The sequence below is a fragment of the Entelurus aequoreus genome, linkage group LG05 (assembly GCF_033978785.1).
Source record: "Entelurus aequoreus isolate RoL-2023_Sb linkage group LG05, RoL_Eaeq_v1.1, whole genome shotgun sequence".
NCBI classification, from domain to species: domain Eukaryota; kingdom Metazoa; phylum Chordata; class Actinopteri; order Syngnathiformes; family Syngnathidae; genus Entelurus; species Entelurus aequoreus.
In genome coordinates this window covers 83,379,618-83,400,049 of record NC_084735.1, presented here as the reverse complement: position 1 = coordinate 83,400,049, position 20,432 = coordinate 83,379,618, and the positions used below count along the sequence as shown (strand labels likewise).

Here is a 20,432-nt window from a genome sequence, read left to right as displayed (position 1 = left end):
TGATCTATAGACCTATGATCGATATGTTTGATCTATAGACCTATGATCGATATGTTTGATCTATAGACCTATGATCGATATGTTTGACCTATAGACCTATGATCGATATGTTTGATCTATAGCCATATGATCGATATGTTTGACCTATGTTTGATCTATAGGCCTGATACACAGACCTATCTATCATAGACCTATGATAGATACGTTTGATCTATAGACCTATGATACACATGTTTGATCTATAGACCTATGATCGGTATGTTGGAGCTATAAACCTATGATACACACGTTTGATCTATAGACCTATGATACACGTTTGATCTATAAACCTATGATACACACGTTTGATCTATAGACCTATGATCGATATGTTTGATCTATAGACCTATGATCGATATGTTTGATCTATAGACCTGTGATCGATATGTTTGATCTATAGACCTATGATCGGTATGTTTGATCTATAGACCTATGATACACGCTTGATCTATAAACCTACGATACACACGTTTAATCTATAGACCTATGATCGATATGTTTGATCTATAGACCTATGATCGATATGTTTGATCTATAGACCTATGATCGATATGTTTGATCTATAGACCTATGATTAATATGTTTGATCTATAGACCTATGATCGATATGTTTGATCTATAGACATATGATCGATATGTTTGACCTATGTTTGATCTATAGACCTGATACACATGTTTGATCTATAGACCTATGATAGATACGTTTGATCTATAGACCTATGATACACACGTTTGATCTATAGACCTATGGTCGATATGTTTGATCTATAGACCTATGATACACACGTTTGATCTATAGACCTATGGTCGATATGTTTGATCTATAGACCTATGATACACATGTTTGATCTATAGACCTATGATCGATATGTTTGATCTATAGACTTTTGATCGATATGTTTGACCTATAGACCTATGATACACATGTTTGATCTATAGACCTATGATTAGGGATGATGTTTGATAAGAAATTATCGAGTTTGAGCCCATTATCGAATCCTCTTATCGAACCGATTCCTTATCGATTCTCTTATCGAATCCAGATACGTTGTTGTATATGGAAAAAAACAATATTTGGTTTAACAAAAGCTTACTTTTATTTTATAAGAAAAAAATAAAGAAATATTGACTGTTACCCCCCTAAAAAAATACAATAAATAAATATTGACTGTTGTTACCAAAAGTATATTAAGTGGGATTTTTCAGAAAAACTTATATACACAATAACACAAAAACAACCTGTCTCTGTGATCACTATAGGTGTATAAATAATAATATAGTGTTAAATAATATCAGTCCCTTGGGCACAAAACTGAAAATAATACAGCTCTCCAAAAAGTGCACTTCTGCTGCTATTGGAACATACTAACTACACGCACACACAGGCAGACAGCTAACAAACAATCCAAGACATCTAATAAAGTTCCAAAGCAGATTAATCTATTTAGGCTCTTTATTGTTGTTGATCTTGCTTTGTCTTTTCCTATCTTTACTTTAGTCTTGCAATGGACTATTATTTTTATTTTCTTAAAACTGAAATACACACAGTGACAAATGTATAAGCTATGTGATTCAATTAACATACTGAAATGTAATACACAATATGTAAATACTAGCTTCACACAAATATACAGTACTATCATCAAACAAATACTTCTGAGTGTTGAAACTATTTCGATGGTGGAAATACACGACTGGCAGCCATTTTAAGTCCTCAAAACATCCATTGAAACAGTGCACAAAAATCGTTTTTCAATAAACATCTTAGTATTAGATTTAACCACTTTCCACCTTAATATTGAGTTATATAAACAAGTTAAACATTTTACTTACAGACTTATCTTTTCCAAGGCTTGTAAGAGCTAACACAACTTGTCTATTCTCAATTGTCTCATGAACTGAACTGACGTCGCCAACCAGGAAGTGCACAAACTAATGACGCGTAGTATTTTCATATCGCCACAAAGTGTCAGTAAGAGTCTACAATCAAATGGGCAAAACATTGCCGTCCCACAGGGCATTTCCTGTGGGGAGGAATTCGTTCCCAGGGATTCGAATAAAGAACCAACTCTTTTTCTTTACTATAGTGGCCTCGATAACGGGAACCGGTTCTCAAAAAGGGATTAGAGTCCATGGAATCGGTTCTTTTCTTATCGAACAACCGGGAGAACCGGGTTCGAACATCATCCTTACCTATGATCGATATGTTTGATCTATAGACCTATGATACACGTTTGATCTATAAACTTATGATACACATGTTTGATCTATAGACCTATGACCGATATGTTTGATCTATAGACCTATGATGCACGTTTGATCTATAGACCTATGATCGATATGTTTGATGTATAGACCTATGATCGATATGTTTGATCTATAGACCTATGATACACATTTGATCTATAAACTTATGATACACATGTTTGATCTATAGACCTATGATCAATATGTTTGATCTATAGACCTATGATCGATATGTTTGATCTATAGACCTATGATACACATTTGATCTATAAACTTATGATACACATGTTTGATCTATAGACCTATGATCGATATGTTTGATGTATAGACCTATGTTATAGACCCATGATTGATATGTATGATCTATAGACCTATGATACACATTTGATCTAGAAACTTATGATACACATGTTTGATCTACAGACCTATGATCGATATGTTTGATCTATAGACCTATAATCGATATGTTTGATCTATAGACCTATGATACACGTTTGATCTATAGACCTACGATCGATGTTTGATGTATAGACCTATGCTATAGACCTATGATCGATATGTTTGATCTATAGACCTATGATACACGTTTGATCTATAGACCTACGATCGATGTTTGATGTATAGACCTATGCTATAGACCTATGCTATAGACCTATGATCGATATGTTTGATCTATAGACCTATGATACACGTTTGATCTATAAACTTATGATACACATGTTTGATCTATAGACCTATGGTCGATATGTTTGATCTATAGACATATGATACACGTTTGAGCTATAAAGTTATGATACACATGTTTGATCTATAGACCTATGATCGATATGTTTGATGTATAGACCTATGATCGATATGTTTGATCTATAGACCTATGATACACGTTTGATCTATAAACTTATGATACACATGTTTGATCTATAGACCTATGATCGATATGTTTGATCTATAGACCCATGATCGATATGTTTGATCTACAGACCTATGATTGATGTTTGATCTATAGACCTATGATACACATGATTGATCTTTAGAGCTATGATCGATATGTTTGATGTATAGACCTATGATACACATTTGATCTATAAACTTATGATACACATGTTTGATCTATAGACCTATGATACACATGTTTGATCTATAGACCTATGATTGATATGTTTGATGTATAGACCTATGCTATAGACCTATGATCGATAGGTCTATAGCTCAAACCTATGATACAAGTTGGATCCATAGACGCTACAATGCTAACGTAACATGCATCAATTACCAAAATATATTACTCGGAGGTGTGTACCTGAAAAACATGTTTAAAAAGCTAGCATACTATTGTTAGCAAGAATCAAGTACCAAAATATAACTAAGGCAACATAACATACAAATTAGCTAAAAAAAACAAAAAAAAAATGTAGCCTGCTAATTTTAGCACGCTACAATGCTAACATGACATTCATCAATTACCAAAATATTTTACTCTGAAAAACATGTTTAAAAAGCTAGCATGCTCACAGGTATCACATGTTAGTTAAGTAAATATTTGACGGCGATGTGTACATGTTAAAAAATGAGTTACGGGCCGCACTTTGGACACCTCTACGCTGATTATTGGAGGTATTGTTTGGACATCTTTTAGACATATTTATGTAGGATAAACATAACGTGTTCTATATCGTTGACCAATGAGAGGGAGTTTTGCTGGCAGGTCTAAAGTGGTTACATAAGAGCTTTAGAAGAAGTGAGCAGTCCTCCACATTGTTGCTATAAAAAGATTCCTCATCAGTCCAGCGGCGTTCTCTCATCTTTGGATCGTGCCGCACTGCTGCATTGTGGGTAAGAGAGCGGCATTGACGTTTAGGACGGCGGCGAGCACGTAAGGACGGTAAGGATGTGCTCGACACACGTAAATAAAATACAAAGTTTATTACATGAAAAAGAAAGATTGTGGGAACAAAGGGAATCATCACAGCAAACTAAGTTCTGTCGCTTTGTTGACTTAATAATAATAATAATAATAATAAGTTGGCTGGAATGTTCGTGTTGCTAAATAAACAAACAGTGCACACGTTCAACTTGGGGACTAACTGATCCGCAATAAAAGAATCATGTGTCCATCAGTCCAAAATGTCCGTCTGTTGATTTTTCGTCTCCATGACAACAAAGAGTGATTTCTCCCACGCGACTGAGCGCTAATTTCCCATCTTAGACCGTCGGACTATAAGTTGACCGCTGACTCACCGCTCGTTAGGCTTGTTTCAAATGTCAATTTAACAATAATAATAATAATAATAATTGATTGACAAACAAGAGGAATGTTCAAAGTTCTGTCCGTGAGAATCGTCAGAAAAATGCGGCGCGGCCAAACGAATCATGCATTAAAAACAGGAAGTTGCTCATCCAGTCCAACTTGCAAACAGTGTTCTGTGTAGAAGACGCGAGCGAGCTAGCTAGTAGCCGCAGGTGACATGCCGGCGGGGGCGGGGCTTGGATCACCTGTCAGTCATATCTTCAGACTCACCTGAAGCAGCCAAAGATAAAACGTTACTCTCCGGTTATCTTTCGCACTCCTCGTTAACCCATTCAACCCCCATCACTTTGATCCAAATTAAAATAATATCTAAGGTGTGTTGCCATGGTTACCTGTGCAGGGCGGAGTCTGGCTGTTGTAGTGTAGAGAGTTGGTGCCCTGCAGAGCTTCTTCCTCCTCCTCCTCCTCCTCCTCTTCCTCGGTTTCGCTCTCGCTGCTCGTGGTCGCCACCACCAGGACGGAGGGCGGCGGGTCTGAATAGACCAGAGGTGTCAAAGTGGTTTTCACTGAGGGCCACGTCGCAGTTATGTTTGGCCCCAGAGGGACGCTTCTAACAGTGAATACTATCATTACGCAATTTTTCCTATGCATTTTAATAGTAGATTTTTTTTTTTAAAGTAAAATGTAAAAAAAACATGGTAAGTTGCAATAATTTCACCTCTAAATGTAGTTTTATTTTTTAATGGTAAAATAAGGCAGCTCAGTTTCCAGAATTGTACTGTAAAATTTACATTTGTTTTTTTTACTATAAATTTTTAAAAAACTGCAATTTTACAGTAAAATGTTGGCACCTGAGCTGCCAGTTTGTTTTTTACTGCAAATCAACAACTGTAGATTTTTCGGTGTATTACTGTAAATGCCAAAACGTTAATAAAAACTGTAAAAAAAAAAAAATAGTTTTTTCATCAAGAGAAAAATGCTGTAAAAACCACTGTAAATGTCACAATTTTACCATGAACTCTATTGCTACTTTTACATTGCACAATTTGATGGATAAATTGCTTTGAAATCATTATTATTATTATTTATTTCTTTTTTTTTTTTTGAATGGTTTGAATGTTTGATAATATAGTTTTGCGTAATTAGTAGGGATGTCCGATAATGGCTTTTTGCCGATATCCGATATGCCGATATTGTCCAACTCTTTAATACCGATATGAACCGATATATACAGTCGTGGAATTAACACATTATTATGCCTAATTTGGACAACCAGGTATGGTGAAGATAAGGTACTTTTTTAAAAAATGGATCAAATAAAATAAGATAAATAAATTAAAAACATTTTCTTGAATAAAAAAGAAAGTAAAACAATATAAAAACAGTTACATAGAAACTAGTAATTAATGAAAATTTGTAAAATTAACTGTTAAAGGTTAGTACTATTAGTGGACCAGCAGCACGCACAATCATGTGTGCTTACGGACTGTATCCCTTGCAGACTGTATTGATATATATTGATATATAATGTAGGAAGCAGAATATTAATAACAGAAAGAAACAACCCTTTTGTGTGAATGAGTGTAAATGGGGGAGGGAGGTTTTTTGGGTTGGTGCACTAATTGTAAGTGTATCTTGTGTTTTTTATGTGGATTTAATTAAAAAAAACAACAAAAAAACAATACTGATAATAAAAAAAACAATACCGATAATTTCCGATATTACATTTTAACGCATTTATCGGCCGATAATATCGGCAGACCGATATTATCGGACATCTCTAGTAATTAGGCAATATTTAAGTTAAAGTGGTTATACTTGTATAGCGCTTTTCTACCTTCAAGGTACTCAAAGCGCTTTGACACTATTTCCACATTCACACACTGATGGCGGGAGCTGCCATGCAAGGCCCTAACCACGACCCATCAGGAGCAAGGGTGAAGTGTCTTGCTCAAGGACACAACGGACGTGACGAGGTTGGTAGTAGGTGGGGATTGAACCAGGAACCCTCAGGTTGCTGGCACGGCCACTCTCCCAACCGCGCCACGCCGTCCCCATTGTTAACATAACAATAACAATATTTTTTTTTTCTCCCAAAATAGAAAGAAATACCGTATTTTTCGGACTATAAGTCGGCGTTTTTTTCATAGCTTGGCCGGGAATGCGACTTATACTCAGGAGCGACTTATGTGTGAAATTATTAACACATTACCGTAAAATATCAAATAATATTATTTAGCTCATTCACGTAAGAGACTAGACGTATAAGATTTCATGGGATTTAGCGATCAGGAGTGACAGATTGTTTGGTAAACATATAGCATGTTCTATATGTTATAGTTATTTGAATGACTCTTACCATAATATGTTAAGTTAACATACCAGGCACGTTCTCAGTTGGTTATTTATGCCTCATATAAGGTACACTTATTCAGCCTGTTGTTCACTATTCTTTATTTATTTTAAATTGCCTTTCAAATGTCTATTCTTGGTGTTGGGTTTTATTAAATAAATTTCCCTAAAAAATGCGACTTATACTCCAGTGCGACTTATATATGTTTTTTTCCTTCTTTATTATGCATTTTCGGCCGGTGCGACTTATACTCTGGAGCGACTTATACGTCGAAAAATACGGTACTAGTATTTATTTCTGTTTAAAAAAATGGTTTGAATGTTTGATAATATAGTTTTTGCGTAATTAGACAATATTTAAGTTAACATAATTAAACAATATTTTTTTTCTCCCAAAATAGAAAGAAATAATATATTTAGTAAGAAAAGTTACAGTACTTTATTGATACATATTTCCAGGCTTTCGAGGGCCAAATAAAATGATGTGGCGGGCCACATCTGGCCCCCGGGCCTTGAGTTTGACACCTGTGGCATAGACCATCGGAGAGACGTGTCAAAATGAAATCGATATTTGAAAAATGTGCAATAATCGGTGTTCTGAAAATTACTTTGTAAAAGTAATTGTAGTTTATCGTTACTTTACAAAAAAATATTTGAGCTACTAGCGGAATTACTCTTTAGTAGACGTCATTAATTACTAGGGAAAGTAATAAGTTACTAAAAAAAATAGCCGGCATATGCATTGAGAGATGTTTGATATAAGAACACAGTGTCTGTGCTTTCAAAGGGCGGGGCCTGTTGCCAAGTGATAGAGGGTTTCAAGGGAGCTGAGGTTTTTAGCTTAGTGATTGAATGCGCTTCCATGGCTGTCATATCTTCTTGTCAACAAACGGGGTATTGTTTGGATGGCAAGTTTGTCATTTCAATCATTGACTTGTTCAATATTCCCATTGTGTACGTGTGTTGTTGTCTGCTGTGTCAGTGTGGTGTTGCCTCTTCCTGTTTGATATCAAGTTCATTTCAGTGTGGTGCTGCTTGTTGCTTTCACTAGTAAAAAGATATTTCCGGCATTAAACTTGCGGTCTTAATGTCGACATAAATAAAACCACATCAAAAGTAGCGTTCCACGTAACTGACCTAAAAGTAATTCATTAGATTACTCGTTACTAGTAAAAGCAACGACATTACTAACACCCAGAGGTGTGGACTCGAGTCACATGACTTGGACTCGAGTCAGACTCGAGTCATGAATTTGATGACTTTAGACTCGACTTGACAAAATGTAAAGAGACTTGCAACTCGACTTAGACTTTAACATCAATGACTTGTGACTTCACTTGGACTTGAGCCTTTTGACTTGACATGACTTGCTACTTTCCCCAAAACCTAAAGCTTAAAAAGTTATTTGGGAGCGCTCCGTAGCTTTCATTTTGTACGTGTCTGTCTGTCTATCAGCGTGTGTGCTGCTTGTCAGCGTGTGTGCTCTCAGTACAACAGCCAATCAAATTAGATCTACGTTGTTTTCATCACACAGCATTCAGCCAATCAAATTGCAGGACAACCAATGAACAAGAGTTGTCAAACAACGCGCCAGTGAGAAAGATTTATACCAAAGTTGGTTTCGTTCGGGTATAAAAACTACGACTTGGTCAAAGAATTGCCGTATGCAAATCACGCAGTTCGAATATTACAGACGGAGACGCAACAACTTCCAACTTCGTTCGACATTTGAAGTTGCACAAAGAAGGGTAAGTTTTGAATGTAAGATAACGTTTATTGGCTAAGTAACATGACTTGTATTTGCTGTGTAGTTAAATCAGTGAGGCTGTAAACTCACTGCTAACGTCATAACCATAGACATCTTATAAGTAGACACAGCATCGAGCGCTACTGCCTACTGGCGCAGACGAGACGCGGGGCCGCCATCTTGGAGTGGTGATCCACTCCACTCAGTGCAATTCATTTGGCAGGAGCAATGAACTGTCAACGCATTTAATTCATTTTACCTCACTGAATACCACTCATTTTCACGCGCTTTTTTGTCATACGTGTAGCTATGATAACGGACACATGTTTTATTATTCATAGTTTGCTTAACAGTAATAGAATATTCTTATACGCTATAAATGACCAGACGTCCGAGATTAAAACTGGGAATATAATCCCAGAGAAGGGGGAAAAAAACGGTCAGATATTTTTAAATTGAAGAAACAATATGATTACGTTATATAGACATGCTACATAAACAATGTATGAATACATTAGATATCTATATATCTTATAGACCGTATCTCTGTTGCTGCAGCAGCAGAGAGTTTATTCTGTCGTGACACTTTGTATTGATATTTTGTATTACATTTTTCCCTTAAATGATCATGTTTACAGTGCTTGTTATATATGTATTTTTTATGTATGTCGCTTTGGATAAAAGCGTCTGCCAAATACTTAAACATATATAAACACCTGAAAGTCTTTATATCAGCTAAAACCACCCATCTGTTTCACTGGATTCAGAATAAAACCAAATTCTGTTTTACCCAACAATATTAGTATTTGAATATTGTTACTTGAAGACTTATTCCTGGTTACAATTATACTGTTAAGAAAGTATTGTCTTATATTTTGCCTAAAATGAGAATGCATTATAATCAATGGCGGCTGGTGAATTTTGTTTTAGGTGGGGCAGAAAGTTTGTAAACCAAACCCCTTTAGGGGCGTCATCCTCCCCCAGAAGATTTATTTGTGATTTTCACATACAAATATTGAAGATCTTTGCTCCTTCTCAACTCTGTGGTAATGTTATTTTCATAAAATACAACCAATAGTACATTAATGTTAAATCTTACTTGTGAAATGTAATCCCCCGATTCCTATTTTCAACAGTCCGCTCATTTGAGCAGGAAAACGCTGAACACCAGCCTGGCATCTTTGTTTTCTACCTGTCAACTATCAGTTTAGGCTGCTCGCCGGCTCCTCATCACCACTTCAAGATGCAAATTGCTCGCGTCACAGCAACCAATATTGCGTCTACTTATAAGATGTTTATGGTTATAACGTCATTTCAAACACTGCAATATGTTGCGTCCACTGCAGTTTGCTACCTTATTCATACTTTTTGTCAAGTGATTTTTTAAGCAGGGTTGCATGAGGTACCTATACTTAACGTTACGTTAGTCAATGTATCACACACAGTAACGTAACGTTAGACGGCGGTCAGCAGCACCGCGTATTTTAGCCACCTACAAAAAGACAAACATAGTCAAATAAAGGTCAGTTAAAATATATACTATATTAAGAATATGTGTACATATTGCATAGGGCCCTGACATCTAAAAAGTACAACTCTGTTCATTGTTATGTTCATGTATTTGTTATGTTTTTCAAGTGTACGCACACATCAACACACATACAGTATGAGATGAGATCAATGAGATAAGGTAAGAACAGAATAGAAACTGCTGTGGAACTAGTTACAATGCAATATGCCATGGAAATACAATGTTAACACTTTTGTACAAATAAGTACAGTTGCACTTGTTTTTGCAAATGTGTTTATTCTGTAAAGGAATGAGTTAAATGTTTAAAATTGTTTAAACTATTAAAATGACTGGTTAATAGTGCTATTATGAATTGCAATGTCAGTACTATTTTATTTCCTGCTATTTCAAATGCACTTGTTTTAATAAATAAATACAGCGGTTTAAAAGCATACACAATCTGTGTAAAAATATTAGTCTGTGGTCAAAAGGACTTGAAAAGACTCGAAACTCAAAATGCAGGACTTGTGACTTGACTTGAGACTTTCCAGTCTTGACTTTGGACTTGACTCGGGACTTGCCTGTCTTGACTCGGGACTTGACTCGAGACTTGAGGGCAAAGACTTGAGACTTACTTGTGACTTGCAAAGCAATGACTTGGTCCCACCTCTGCACACCATTATTATATATATATATTACGCTATTACAAATACTGGCCATGATGCAGAATGGACACTTCCTCTGTTTTAACTGGGAGTGGTGTCCCCCACGGCTCTATCCTGGAGTCCCCTATTTATTTAATTTTCTTCCATAGTGGCTTACCACGCAGACTTCTAGGGGAACACACCTGAGGAGAAATGTCCATCGCCAGACATCGGCTGTGAGGACAAAAGTCCATCCAGCCAGGACTGATGGGAGGTTCCTGAACTTTCCGATTCACACTCCAACCTGCGGGAAGAAGTGACGCTGAAGTCAAAACATTTGAAGTCGTCGTCGTCTTTCTTGCGGAGCTAAAAATGATGGAGTAGTCGTACCCCAGAGTTCTTGTGGCGCACTTCTTGCTTTCGGCCAAGAAGGCAGACGTGACCAAGGAGTACACGTCCTCTCTTGTCCGGCAGGTGTTGGACGAACACACCTGGTCGCTGACTGACACCTGATCCCCGTCTGGTCCCTTCACTCCTTCTACAAAACACTTTTTGTTAGCAACTTTCACTTAGCCACACAAGCTAAGACATTTACTCTATATACATTTACTCTATATACATTAAGTAAATGTACATTTATTTAATATTTAGAATGCATAAAAAAATATATCCATTCATCGTCATGTATTTCATAATGATTGTGAACAAAAAATTCCAAAAAAAGTGCAGTCCCCCTTTAAGTCCCATCTTAAAACTCATCTATATACTCCAGCTTTTAAATAAACTAAATTTTAGACCAGTTGACCTGTCGCTTCTCTCTTTTTTGCCCCCCTCTCGGTTACGAGATGGCCATGGATAATCCCTGGAAAGAGACCAGTCTGTCTGTTCTAAGTCATGGCCTTGTCTGGACCACTCTATAACTTGGATGGAAACCTCCTACAACCCTCTGCTTACCCCCAATGGCCTGGACGCTCACATTATCATGAATGATGTCATTGTGGTATGTGCAGTGCTTTGAGGCACCTGTGATCAAAGGCTATATGAATTAACTTTGATTGATTGATAATAGTGATAATGATAGAAAAAGATGTGTAATAAAGTTAATAATAATAATAATAATAATGATGAAAAAGATGCATAGAACTGGTAATGATAGAAAAAGTTGCGTAATAGTGATAAGAATGAAAAAGATGCATAATAATGATAATAGTGGTAATGATAGAAAAAAATGTGTAATATTGTTAATAATGAAAAAGATGCATGACAATGATAATAATAGTGACAATGTTGGGTGTAGTATACTATATAACACTGTCAACATAACTACTGACCGTCTGCAGCATCTTTGGTGTGCATGCTGACATCAGCAGTTGTTTCTGCTCCTCTCACGTCTTTCTCCGTCTCTTCCGGACTGGAGTGCTTCCCGACCGGAGCACTGCTGCCTTCCAGAAGGGCCGACAAGGATTTCCTGACTGGAGATTGAGGTAAATACAGATAAGGTGTGGTTATCGCAACATTTAAAAAAGTGTTGCGACTTCTCACCTGGGCGGCCAGGCCTGGATCGGACCGCTCTGACCAGTTGTGCCAGCTCAGCATGTTTGCGAGCGGCTGAGGTCTCCAGGTCGACGTGGTGCGACGGCACCTCCTCGGCACTAAAGATTCCGGACGGACCCGGCCGAGGCTCAGCAGATGCGCGAGCCTCCAGCACCCGGCTATTGACGTTCGACATCTTGCTGCGGACCTCAGCCATCTGAGCTTTAAGGCGGACGAGGACCGCTGAGTCAGGGGCGGATCGGCGCACTACCTGAGGGCGGCGCTCGCGCTCCTTCCTGGAGGACATACCGGCTGGAGGACACACGGAACCACGAGGGCACCTTCGGTCAGCTGATGTTGAGTATGAGCTGAACGTGAGAGGTCACACCTTGACTGTGGTGGAGGAGAACAGGCTGGCGAGGCTGAAGCCCCCACAGAGACTCCACACTGTTGTGCTCCTTCATGTCCAGCAGCTGCATCAGGATGGATGGGTCCATGTCCAGTAGGCTGCTTGACCCGCTAACACCACTGGCAGCAGCTCCGCCCCCTCCGCTGGCGCCGCGGCTGCGATGAGACGAGCGCAGAGAGGAGCTGGAAGCACCTGAAGATAAGTCAGAAGATCCTTCAACAACTGGGACTTGTTCTACTTACTGCAGGAATTTAGGTTAACTTCTAAAAATGTATTATATGTAACAAATAACATACATAGTGATCATCAATTAGCCTTCTGAGCCAATGAGCAAACACATTGTACCATTAGAACACTGGAGTGATAGTTGCTGGAAATGGGCCTCTATACACCTATGTAGATATTGCACCAAAAACCAGACATTTGCAGCTAGAATAGTCATTTACCACATTAGCAATGTATAGAGTGTACTTCTTTAAAGTTAAGACTAGTTTAAAGTTATCTTCATTGAAAAATAAGGACATTTTAATGTGACCCCAAACTTTTGAACAGTAGTGTATATATATATATATATATATATATATATATATATATATATATATATATATATATATATATATATTGGGCTGTATATTAGCTGTAGGTGTACACATTTAAATATGAAATATCCAGCTTTTCGCAGCCCGTTAGTAGTCGATTTCCGTTCTATGCTGCGGCGCTTTCTTTTTTGGACTTTTAACGAGTCGTGCACATTTCGTTGCGTGTTTTCCAAGCTGAGAGTGAGTGCCCACGGTGCGTTTGATTTAATGTGAACAATTTAATTGGTCCACCGTGGCCGTTTCATTGGTCTTATGTGACGAGGATACATTTATTGGCGGAAAGTGAGGCTAATGAACCCGTAAAAATCAATAAATATACGATTTATAACCCCTTTTTTTGCAAACTTTTCGATTTACTATTAGCTTGAGTCAAGTATGTCTCTGTGTACGAACGCTTCATCAATTCATTTTGTGTCCCGCTGGCAGCCATTTTTTGCTTTCTCATATTAAAGAGGTTGACAAACCTGGCTTTGTACCAGAGAAAGTTTTTAATTGTGATGAGAGCAAAATTTTCTGGGAAAAGATGCCAAAGCGGACTTCTATCACAGTGGAGAAAAAGACACTACCTCTTGCTCAGCGGCGCCTCTTCCGAGAGCACACACATCATGCCCCCACCAGCCCCTCCATTCTCCCACTCTTTCTGCTCCTTTTTCTCCTTTTGTCAACTGCGCAGTTGCGGATGTTATTTTAAAGCGGATTTTACTTTTTTAAATTTTTATTATTGTAGCAATATGGTTGGTAAAGTTAAGAATTTTTGTGATTTCTGATAGTTTGTGAGGGCTCCAAAAGGACTTCTGTGTGTGTGTGTGTGCACGTGTTGGCAAAGCAGCGTATACAGGACGGTTCAGCTAGTTGTTGTTGTTTTGGCTTGTTAATAAAGAGAAAGTAGATCCATCGCCCCTTGTTATGTTTGTCTGCTATAAAGTACTGATAGCACTTTATATTGTGTTCAACGTGTACAAACCTTCACTAAAATATGGACTTATGTCAAGGCTGCAACTAGAGCTGCAACTAACGATTAATTTGATAATCGATTAATCTGTCGATTATTACTTTGATTAATCGATTAATACTCGGATAAAAGAGACAAACATTTCTATCCTTTTCAGTATTTTATTGAAAAAAACCAGCATACTGGCACCATACTTATTTTGATTATTGTTTCTCAGCTGTTTGTACATGTTACAGTTTATAAATAAAGGTTTATAAAAAAAAGAATTAAAAAAATAAATAATAAAACATTTAAAAATAAAATAAATAAAAATTGCCTCTGCGCATAGCATAGCATAGCTCCAACGAATCGATGACTAAATTAATCGCCAACTATTTTTATAATCGATTTTAATCGATTAGTTGTTGCAGCCCTAGCTGCAACCCATTATTCATATTTGCATTGTTTCTTATGGAGAAATTTGCTTCATTATACAAACTTTTCGATTTACAAAACTTGTGTGAGAGCCAATTAACTTTGTAAATCGAGGTTCCACTCTGTGTACATACACACGCACACACAAAGACAATAGAAGTAAAAGCCTACCAGAGGCTCCATCCAGGTCATCAGGAAGTTCTCCTTCCTCTGTGTCGAGGTTTCCAATAAAGTCCACATCATTCTCGCCTGACCTGAATATCAACGATTAGAATGAGGGTACACTTGATTAGGTAAACAGACACATGCTGATATTAAGACATCACCAACATGGTTTCTTCATCGATGTCGTTCTCCTCAGTGTTGCTGGTGGCCGTGGAGCTCCCCGAGGTGCTGCTGCAGTCCAGCGGGTTCACCTCCTCCTCGGTGAGGCATTCCACCTCCAGGTCGCCATCGGATAGCTCCTGAGTAGACCGAAAGGTCTTTCTGGTAACTTCCACAAGAATCAGTAGAGAGCGAGCTCGCCTGAGTCACACATGGCATCCTTACGTTTGAGTCATCGTGCTGGGTCCTCTCGTCGTCTTCGCTTCCCTTTTTGGCTTTGCTCAGCGTGGTCTGAATGTCGCCGTCACTCTTGGCCGTACGGGGGTCCCTTTCAGAGGCCGATGCCAGCCTCAGGTCGTGAGGGGAGGAGCTGCGTGAGGATCGATGGCGAAACAGTTCGATGGCCAGCCTCTAAGAAACGCAACACAAACAGACACTCGTTCTCTAACGGATGTTGAGGAAAGTGGAGTAGCATGGACATGAAGTGTCTCCTCGCTCACCTCTTTAAGGTTATTGATCTGCTGGATGTATCCACTCTGGGCGGACTCCAGCTGGCTGATGTACCAGTACTGATCTCTGCACTTCTGGAAGAAGGTGGGGGATCGCACCTGGTACCTGATTTGTTTTTGGATATCAAGGACAATTTTCACCCTGTTTAAGCTGCTAATATGAGCACGAGGACAGGTAAGAACATACCTGAGCACCAGAGTGTCCGTCTGCATGTTCAGGTAGCCCTCGCTGGCCAGCAGGTCCAGCCTGAAGAAGCGGTTGTAGCCCCAGCACTCGCCCACCTCAAAGTCCGAGGCAAACTCGCGGATGATGTTCTTGCTGGGATCGCTGGAGGCCTGGTGGACCATCTCCACGCGGTACTCGTACCTACGACACAACCATGGCGGCGTCACTAGGACAGACGTGATGGAGGAAGAAGGAGGTGTTGAGCGGAGACCAACTTTGAGGTTTCAGGGAGTCCAGCGGACAGTTCTAAGAAGACAGACAAATAGTTTCCACGAACCACACCATTGCCGTCCTGAAAGAGGAATTAAAGAGATTCAAGAAGGTCCCATCCACAACATAACGAGTGGAACTCACTGGGTAGACTTTCAGTCTCCAACAGAGGCCACATATCTGAAGAGGGGGGCTGTAGACCGGGTCAGCTCGCTGCCTCAGAGTGCTACAGACACACACACACACAACTTCCCTGAAACATCAGCATCAGATAACGGCGGCGTTGCTCAGTTGGTAGAGCAGCCGTGCCAGCAACATGAGGGTTCCAGGTTCTATCCCCGCTTCCGCCATCCTAGTCACTGCCGTTGAGCCCTTGAGCAAGACACTTTACCCACCGGCTCCCAGTGCCACCCACACTGGTTTAAATGTGGCTTAAAGATGTAGATAATGGGTTTCACTATATAAAGCGCTTTGAGTCATTTGTACTGTGATGGACCTGAGCACCTTCTCCTGACTCCAGCTCACAATGACCATTGGTTGCTTCTATTCTCATGTTTGGTGACTCTGTGGATTCTTTCCAGGCTTCTTGTGTGTTTTGGTTAAGGTTGCTGCTGTAAATTACTTACAAGAGGGGTGACTGCCTGAACTAAATGATTTAATTCTGCTCATGAATGTACTCGTGGCTGAGTGAGCATGTCGTGGATTTGACTTTTGGATCATTTGGAGTGTTTTTAATTGACTTTTTATTAGAGATCGACCGATATGTTTTTTTTCCAGGGCCGATACAGATTATTAGTAGTCAAGGAGGCCGGTAACCGATATTTGGAGCCAATATTCATTTACAGTAAAAGTTATTCAAACATGAATAGTATAAGTCAGTTAACAGCTGGACAGGCTTTAAGTTGTGCAACAGTAATGTTTTATGCGACACTAATGTTGTGGTTAATTTAGCACCAAGAAAACATCAGGGGATTTCACAAACACCTTTGTTCCATGTGTATAATGTTGCGGGCATCAACATTTGCATTTCAAAATGGGAATCTCCTGGGAAAATTTGTAAAAATATGGGAATTTTTTAATCATAATGAATTGCCATACACTCAATTTTATAGCAGTTTATGGATTTTTTAACATTTTCTCATGAGGAACCCTGAAATATTGCAAACATTTAAATAAAAAACATTACTGCCTCCTATGTCACATTTTTTTAAGATGGCTGACATAATTTCTTCCTGGATGTCACAGAAAGTATGACAATGTGTGAGCTGCTGCCTGTTCATCTTTACCTGTATAATAAATCTCCTGTTTGTCAAAATATTTACAAGAATTTGGGTATTTGGCAGATATATTTTCTGTCGTCTTCATGACTATATATATATATATATATCGGTCACGTTATCATTTGACTGAATGACGAAACATACAACTGTCGGCTCTCCTTTAATGACCTCACGCTACGATTGTTGTGGACGGAGACTTGTCGAGCGACTCCATCGCTTCCGTAAAGAAAACAAACAGAACGGGATTGGCAAGACGCCAGAGAAGAAAGACAACAACTCGATTTCCCCGCAAAAACTTTGAGTTGACAGGTAAGCAGAGGAGACATACTGTAGGAGACCAGCATTGCATTAGAGCAGGGGTCACCAACCTTTTTGAAAGCAAGAGCTACTTCTTGGGTACTGATTAATGCGAAGGGCTACCAGTTTGATACACACTTAAATAAATTGCCAGAAATAGCCAATTTGCTCAATTTACCTTTAACTCTATGTTATTATTAATAATTAATGATATTTACACTTAATTGAACGGTTTAAAAGAGGAGAAAATACAAAAAAAATTACAATTAAATTTTGAAACAGTTTATCTTCAATTTCGACTCTTTAAAATTCAAAATTCAACCGAAAAAAAGAAGAGAAAAACTTTTTAAAAAATTTTATGGAACATCATTAGTCATTTTTCCTGATTAAGATTAATTTTAGAATTTTGATAACATGTTTTAAATAGGTTAAAATCCCATCTACACTTTGTTAGAATATATAACAAATTGGACCAAGCTATATTTCTAACAAAGACAAATCATTATTTATTCTAGATTTTCCAGAACAAACATTTTAAAATAAATTCAAAAGACTTTCAAATAAGATTTAAATTTGATTCTACAGATTTTCTAGATTTGCCAGAATAATTTTTTTGAATTTTAATCATAAGTTTGAAGAAATATTTCACAAATATTCTTCGTCGAAAAAACAAGCTAAAATGAAGAATTAAATTAAAATGTATTTATTATTCTTTACAATAAAAATAAATTTTTTTACTTGAACATTGATTTAAATTGTCAGGAAAGAAGAGGAAGGAATTTAAAAGGTAAAAAGGTATATGTGTTTAAAAATCCTAAAATCATTTTTAAGGTTGTATTTTTTCTCTAAAATTGTCTTTCTGAAAGTTATAAGAAGCAAAGTAAAAAAAATTAATGAATTTATTTAAACAAGTGAAGACCAAGTCTTTAAAATATTTTCTTGGATTTTCAAATTCTATTTGAGTTTTGTCTCTCTTAGAATTAAAAATGTCGGGCAAAGCGAGACCAGCTTGCTAGTAAATAAATACAATTTAAAAAATAGAGGCAGCTCACTGGTAAGTGCTGCTATTTGAACTATTTTTAGAACAGGCCGGCGGGCTACTCATCTGGTCCTTACGGGCTACCTGGTGCCCGCGGGCACCGCCTTGGTGACCCCTGCATTAGAGGGATGGTCGCGTGAGCGCCGCAGTGAAAGCATCTGAGCAGACCGGAGAAGAATTTGGGGAGGAGATCTTGCCCCAAGTGGATTAGTTAAAGTACCTCGGAGTCTTGTTCACGTGTGAGTGAAGAGTGGATCGTGAGATCGACAGGCGGATCGGTGCGGCGTCTTCAGTAATGCGGACGCTGTATCGATCCGTTGTGGTGAAGAAGGAGCTGAGCCGGAAGGCAAAGCTCTCAATTTACCGGTCGATCTACGTTCCCATCCTCACCTATGGTCATGAGCTTTGGGTTATGACCGAAAGGACAAGATCACGGGTACAAGCGGCCGAAATGAGCTTCCTCCGCCGGGTGGCGGGGCTCTCCCTTAGAGATAGGGTGAGAAGCTGTCATCCGGGAGGAGCTCAGACTGAAGCAGCTGCTCCTCCACATCGAGAGGAGCCAGATGAGGTGGTTCGGGCATCTGGTCAGGATGCCACCCGAACGCCTCCCTAGGGAGGTGTTTCGGGTAAGTCCGACCGGTAGGAGGCCACAGGGAAGACCCAGGACACGTTGGGAAGACTGTCTCCCGGCTGGCCTGGGAACGCCTCGGGATCCCCCGGGAGGAGCTGCACCAAGTGGCTGGGGAGAGGGAAGTCTGGGCTTCCCTGCTTAGGCTGCTGCCCCCGCGACCCGACCTCGGATAAGCGGAAGAAGATGGATGGATGGATGAATCAGACATAAAAAAATATTTAGAGTAATTCTTCTTTTTCTAAAATGCATTTAAAAAAAAAAAGAGAACTTCTGACATTTAGGGCAACGGGGCTGGTGCTTGAGCAGTGGTTATATCTACTTAACTAATGATTATTATTATTTCAAATACTAAATACTGGTATCATATTTGTATATAATGTATTTGCTGACAAAGTTTTGTGGTAGTTTAAAAATTTTAAAAAAGAGCCAATTCGGTATACGCCAAAATGCTAATGTCGGCGCCAATAATCGGTCAATCTATTTTTTTAATCATTATTTATGTTATTTATCATTAAGAATCTGCGAGGAACAGTCACATTACAGTCCTTTTAGGACTCTGCCGGCCAAAAGAGTCATTCTGTGCTATAAATGGTCGCCCCAAAGAATCCAATATGAGCACTAACAAAGTGAATAAGGATGGTGTTGCAGCGTGTGTTAGTGTGGATCCTTGTATCTCAACAAAAGCTTCATACAGTCCTTGCAGGTAAGTGTCAGGAGCAGAACCTCTTACCTGAAGTGGACTAAGACAAAAGTGCTGGAGTCGTAGGCAGGAACCAGCTCGCTGAAAGCACAGCAGTCAGTAAGACTTGCAGCAAGAAATGATGCAACTGGATACAAGTTAGGGTTGTTACGCATCACAGTTCAAGGGGAACTGCACCTTTTTTTTTTTTGCCTATTCACAATCCCTATGTAAGACAAGAATACATAATTTTCTTTTTATATGCAATCTATTCTGCCCATAAAACTCTTAAAAAAACACATCCAAAAAGCACCAACAATACTCCAATTTGTGACCTAAATATTAACCAAGTATTAGCAATATTGTTTTTATACGCGCCAACGCAGACAAACTATTTTTAGTGGCGCTGTGATAACAGAGAGCTAACTAGCTTAGGCTGCTATATTGACAAACAGAGCTGCTGCATCGCCTGAGCTGGTCAAAGTTAATTCTAGATTATAAATCGTGCCTCGCACCTAGATTGCAGAAGGCTGTTGCCATAAA

General features: G+C 38.7%; 1 protein-coding gene across 3 annotated transcripts in view; it reads right to left on the bottom strand.

Moving 5' to 3' along the window:
• Positions 1-4,194: 4,194 nt before the first annotated feature.
• Positions 4,195-20,432, bottom strand: part of trim37 (tripartite motif containing 37) — a 79,567-nt gene continuing 63,329 nt past the window's right edge. For all 3 annotated transcript variants that reach the window (XM_062049074.1, XM_062049072.1, XM_062049071.1), the window contains 15 exons: positions 19,941-19,991; positions 16,108-16,189; positions 15,969-16,045; positions 15,715-15,894; positions 15,519-15,633; positions 15,244-15,429; positions 15,025-15,158; positions 14,866-14,948; positions 12,709-12,921; positions 12,330-12,632; positions 12,119-12,259; positions 11,178-11,325; positions 10,991-11,091; positions 4,927-5,067; positions 4,195-4,804 (listed from right to left, as the gene is read on the bottom strand). In XM_062049074.1, coding sequence (XP_061905058.1) covers positions 4,776-4,804; positions 4,927-5,067; positions 10,991-11,091; positions 11,178-11,325; positions 12,119-12,259; positions 12,330-12,632; positions 12,709-12,921; positions 14,866-14,948; positions 15,025-15,158; positions 15,244-15,429; positions 15,519-15,633; positions 15,715-15,894; positions 15,969-16,045; positions 16,108-16,189; positions 19,941-19,991 — 1,984 coding nt within the window. In that variant the 3' untranslated portion in view covers positions 4,195-4,775. The remainder of the gene's footprint in view (positions 4,805-4,926; positions 5,068-10,990; positions 11,092-11,177; positions 11,326-12,118; positions 12,260-12,329; positions 12,633-12,708; positions 12,922-14,865; positions 14,949-15,024; positions 15,159-15,243; positions 15,430-15,518; positions 15,634-15,714; positions 15,895-15,968; positions 16,046-16,107; positions 16,190-19,940; positions 19,992-20,432) is intronic.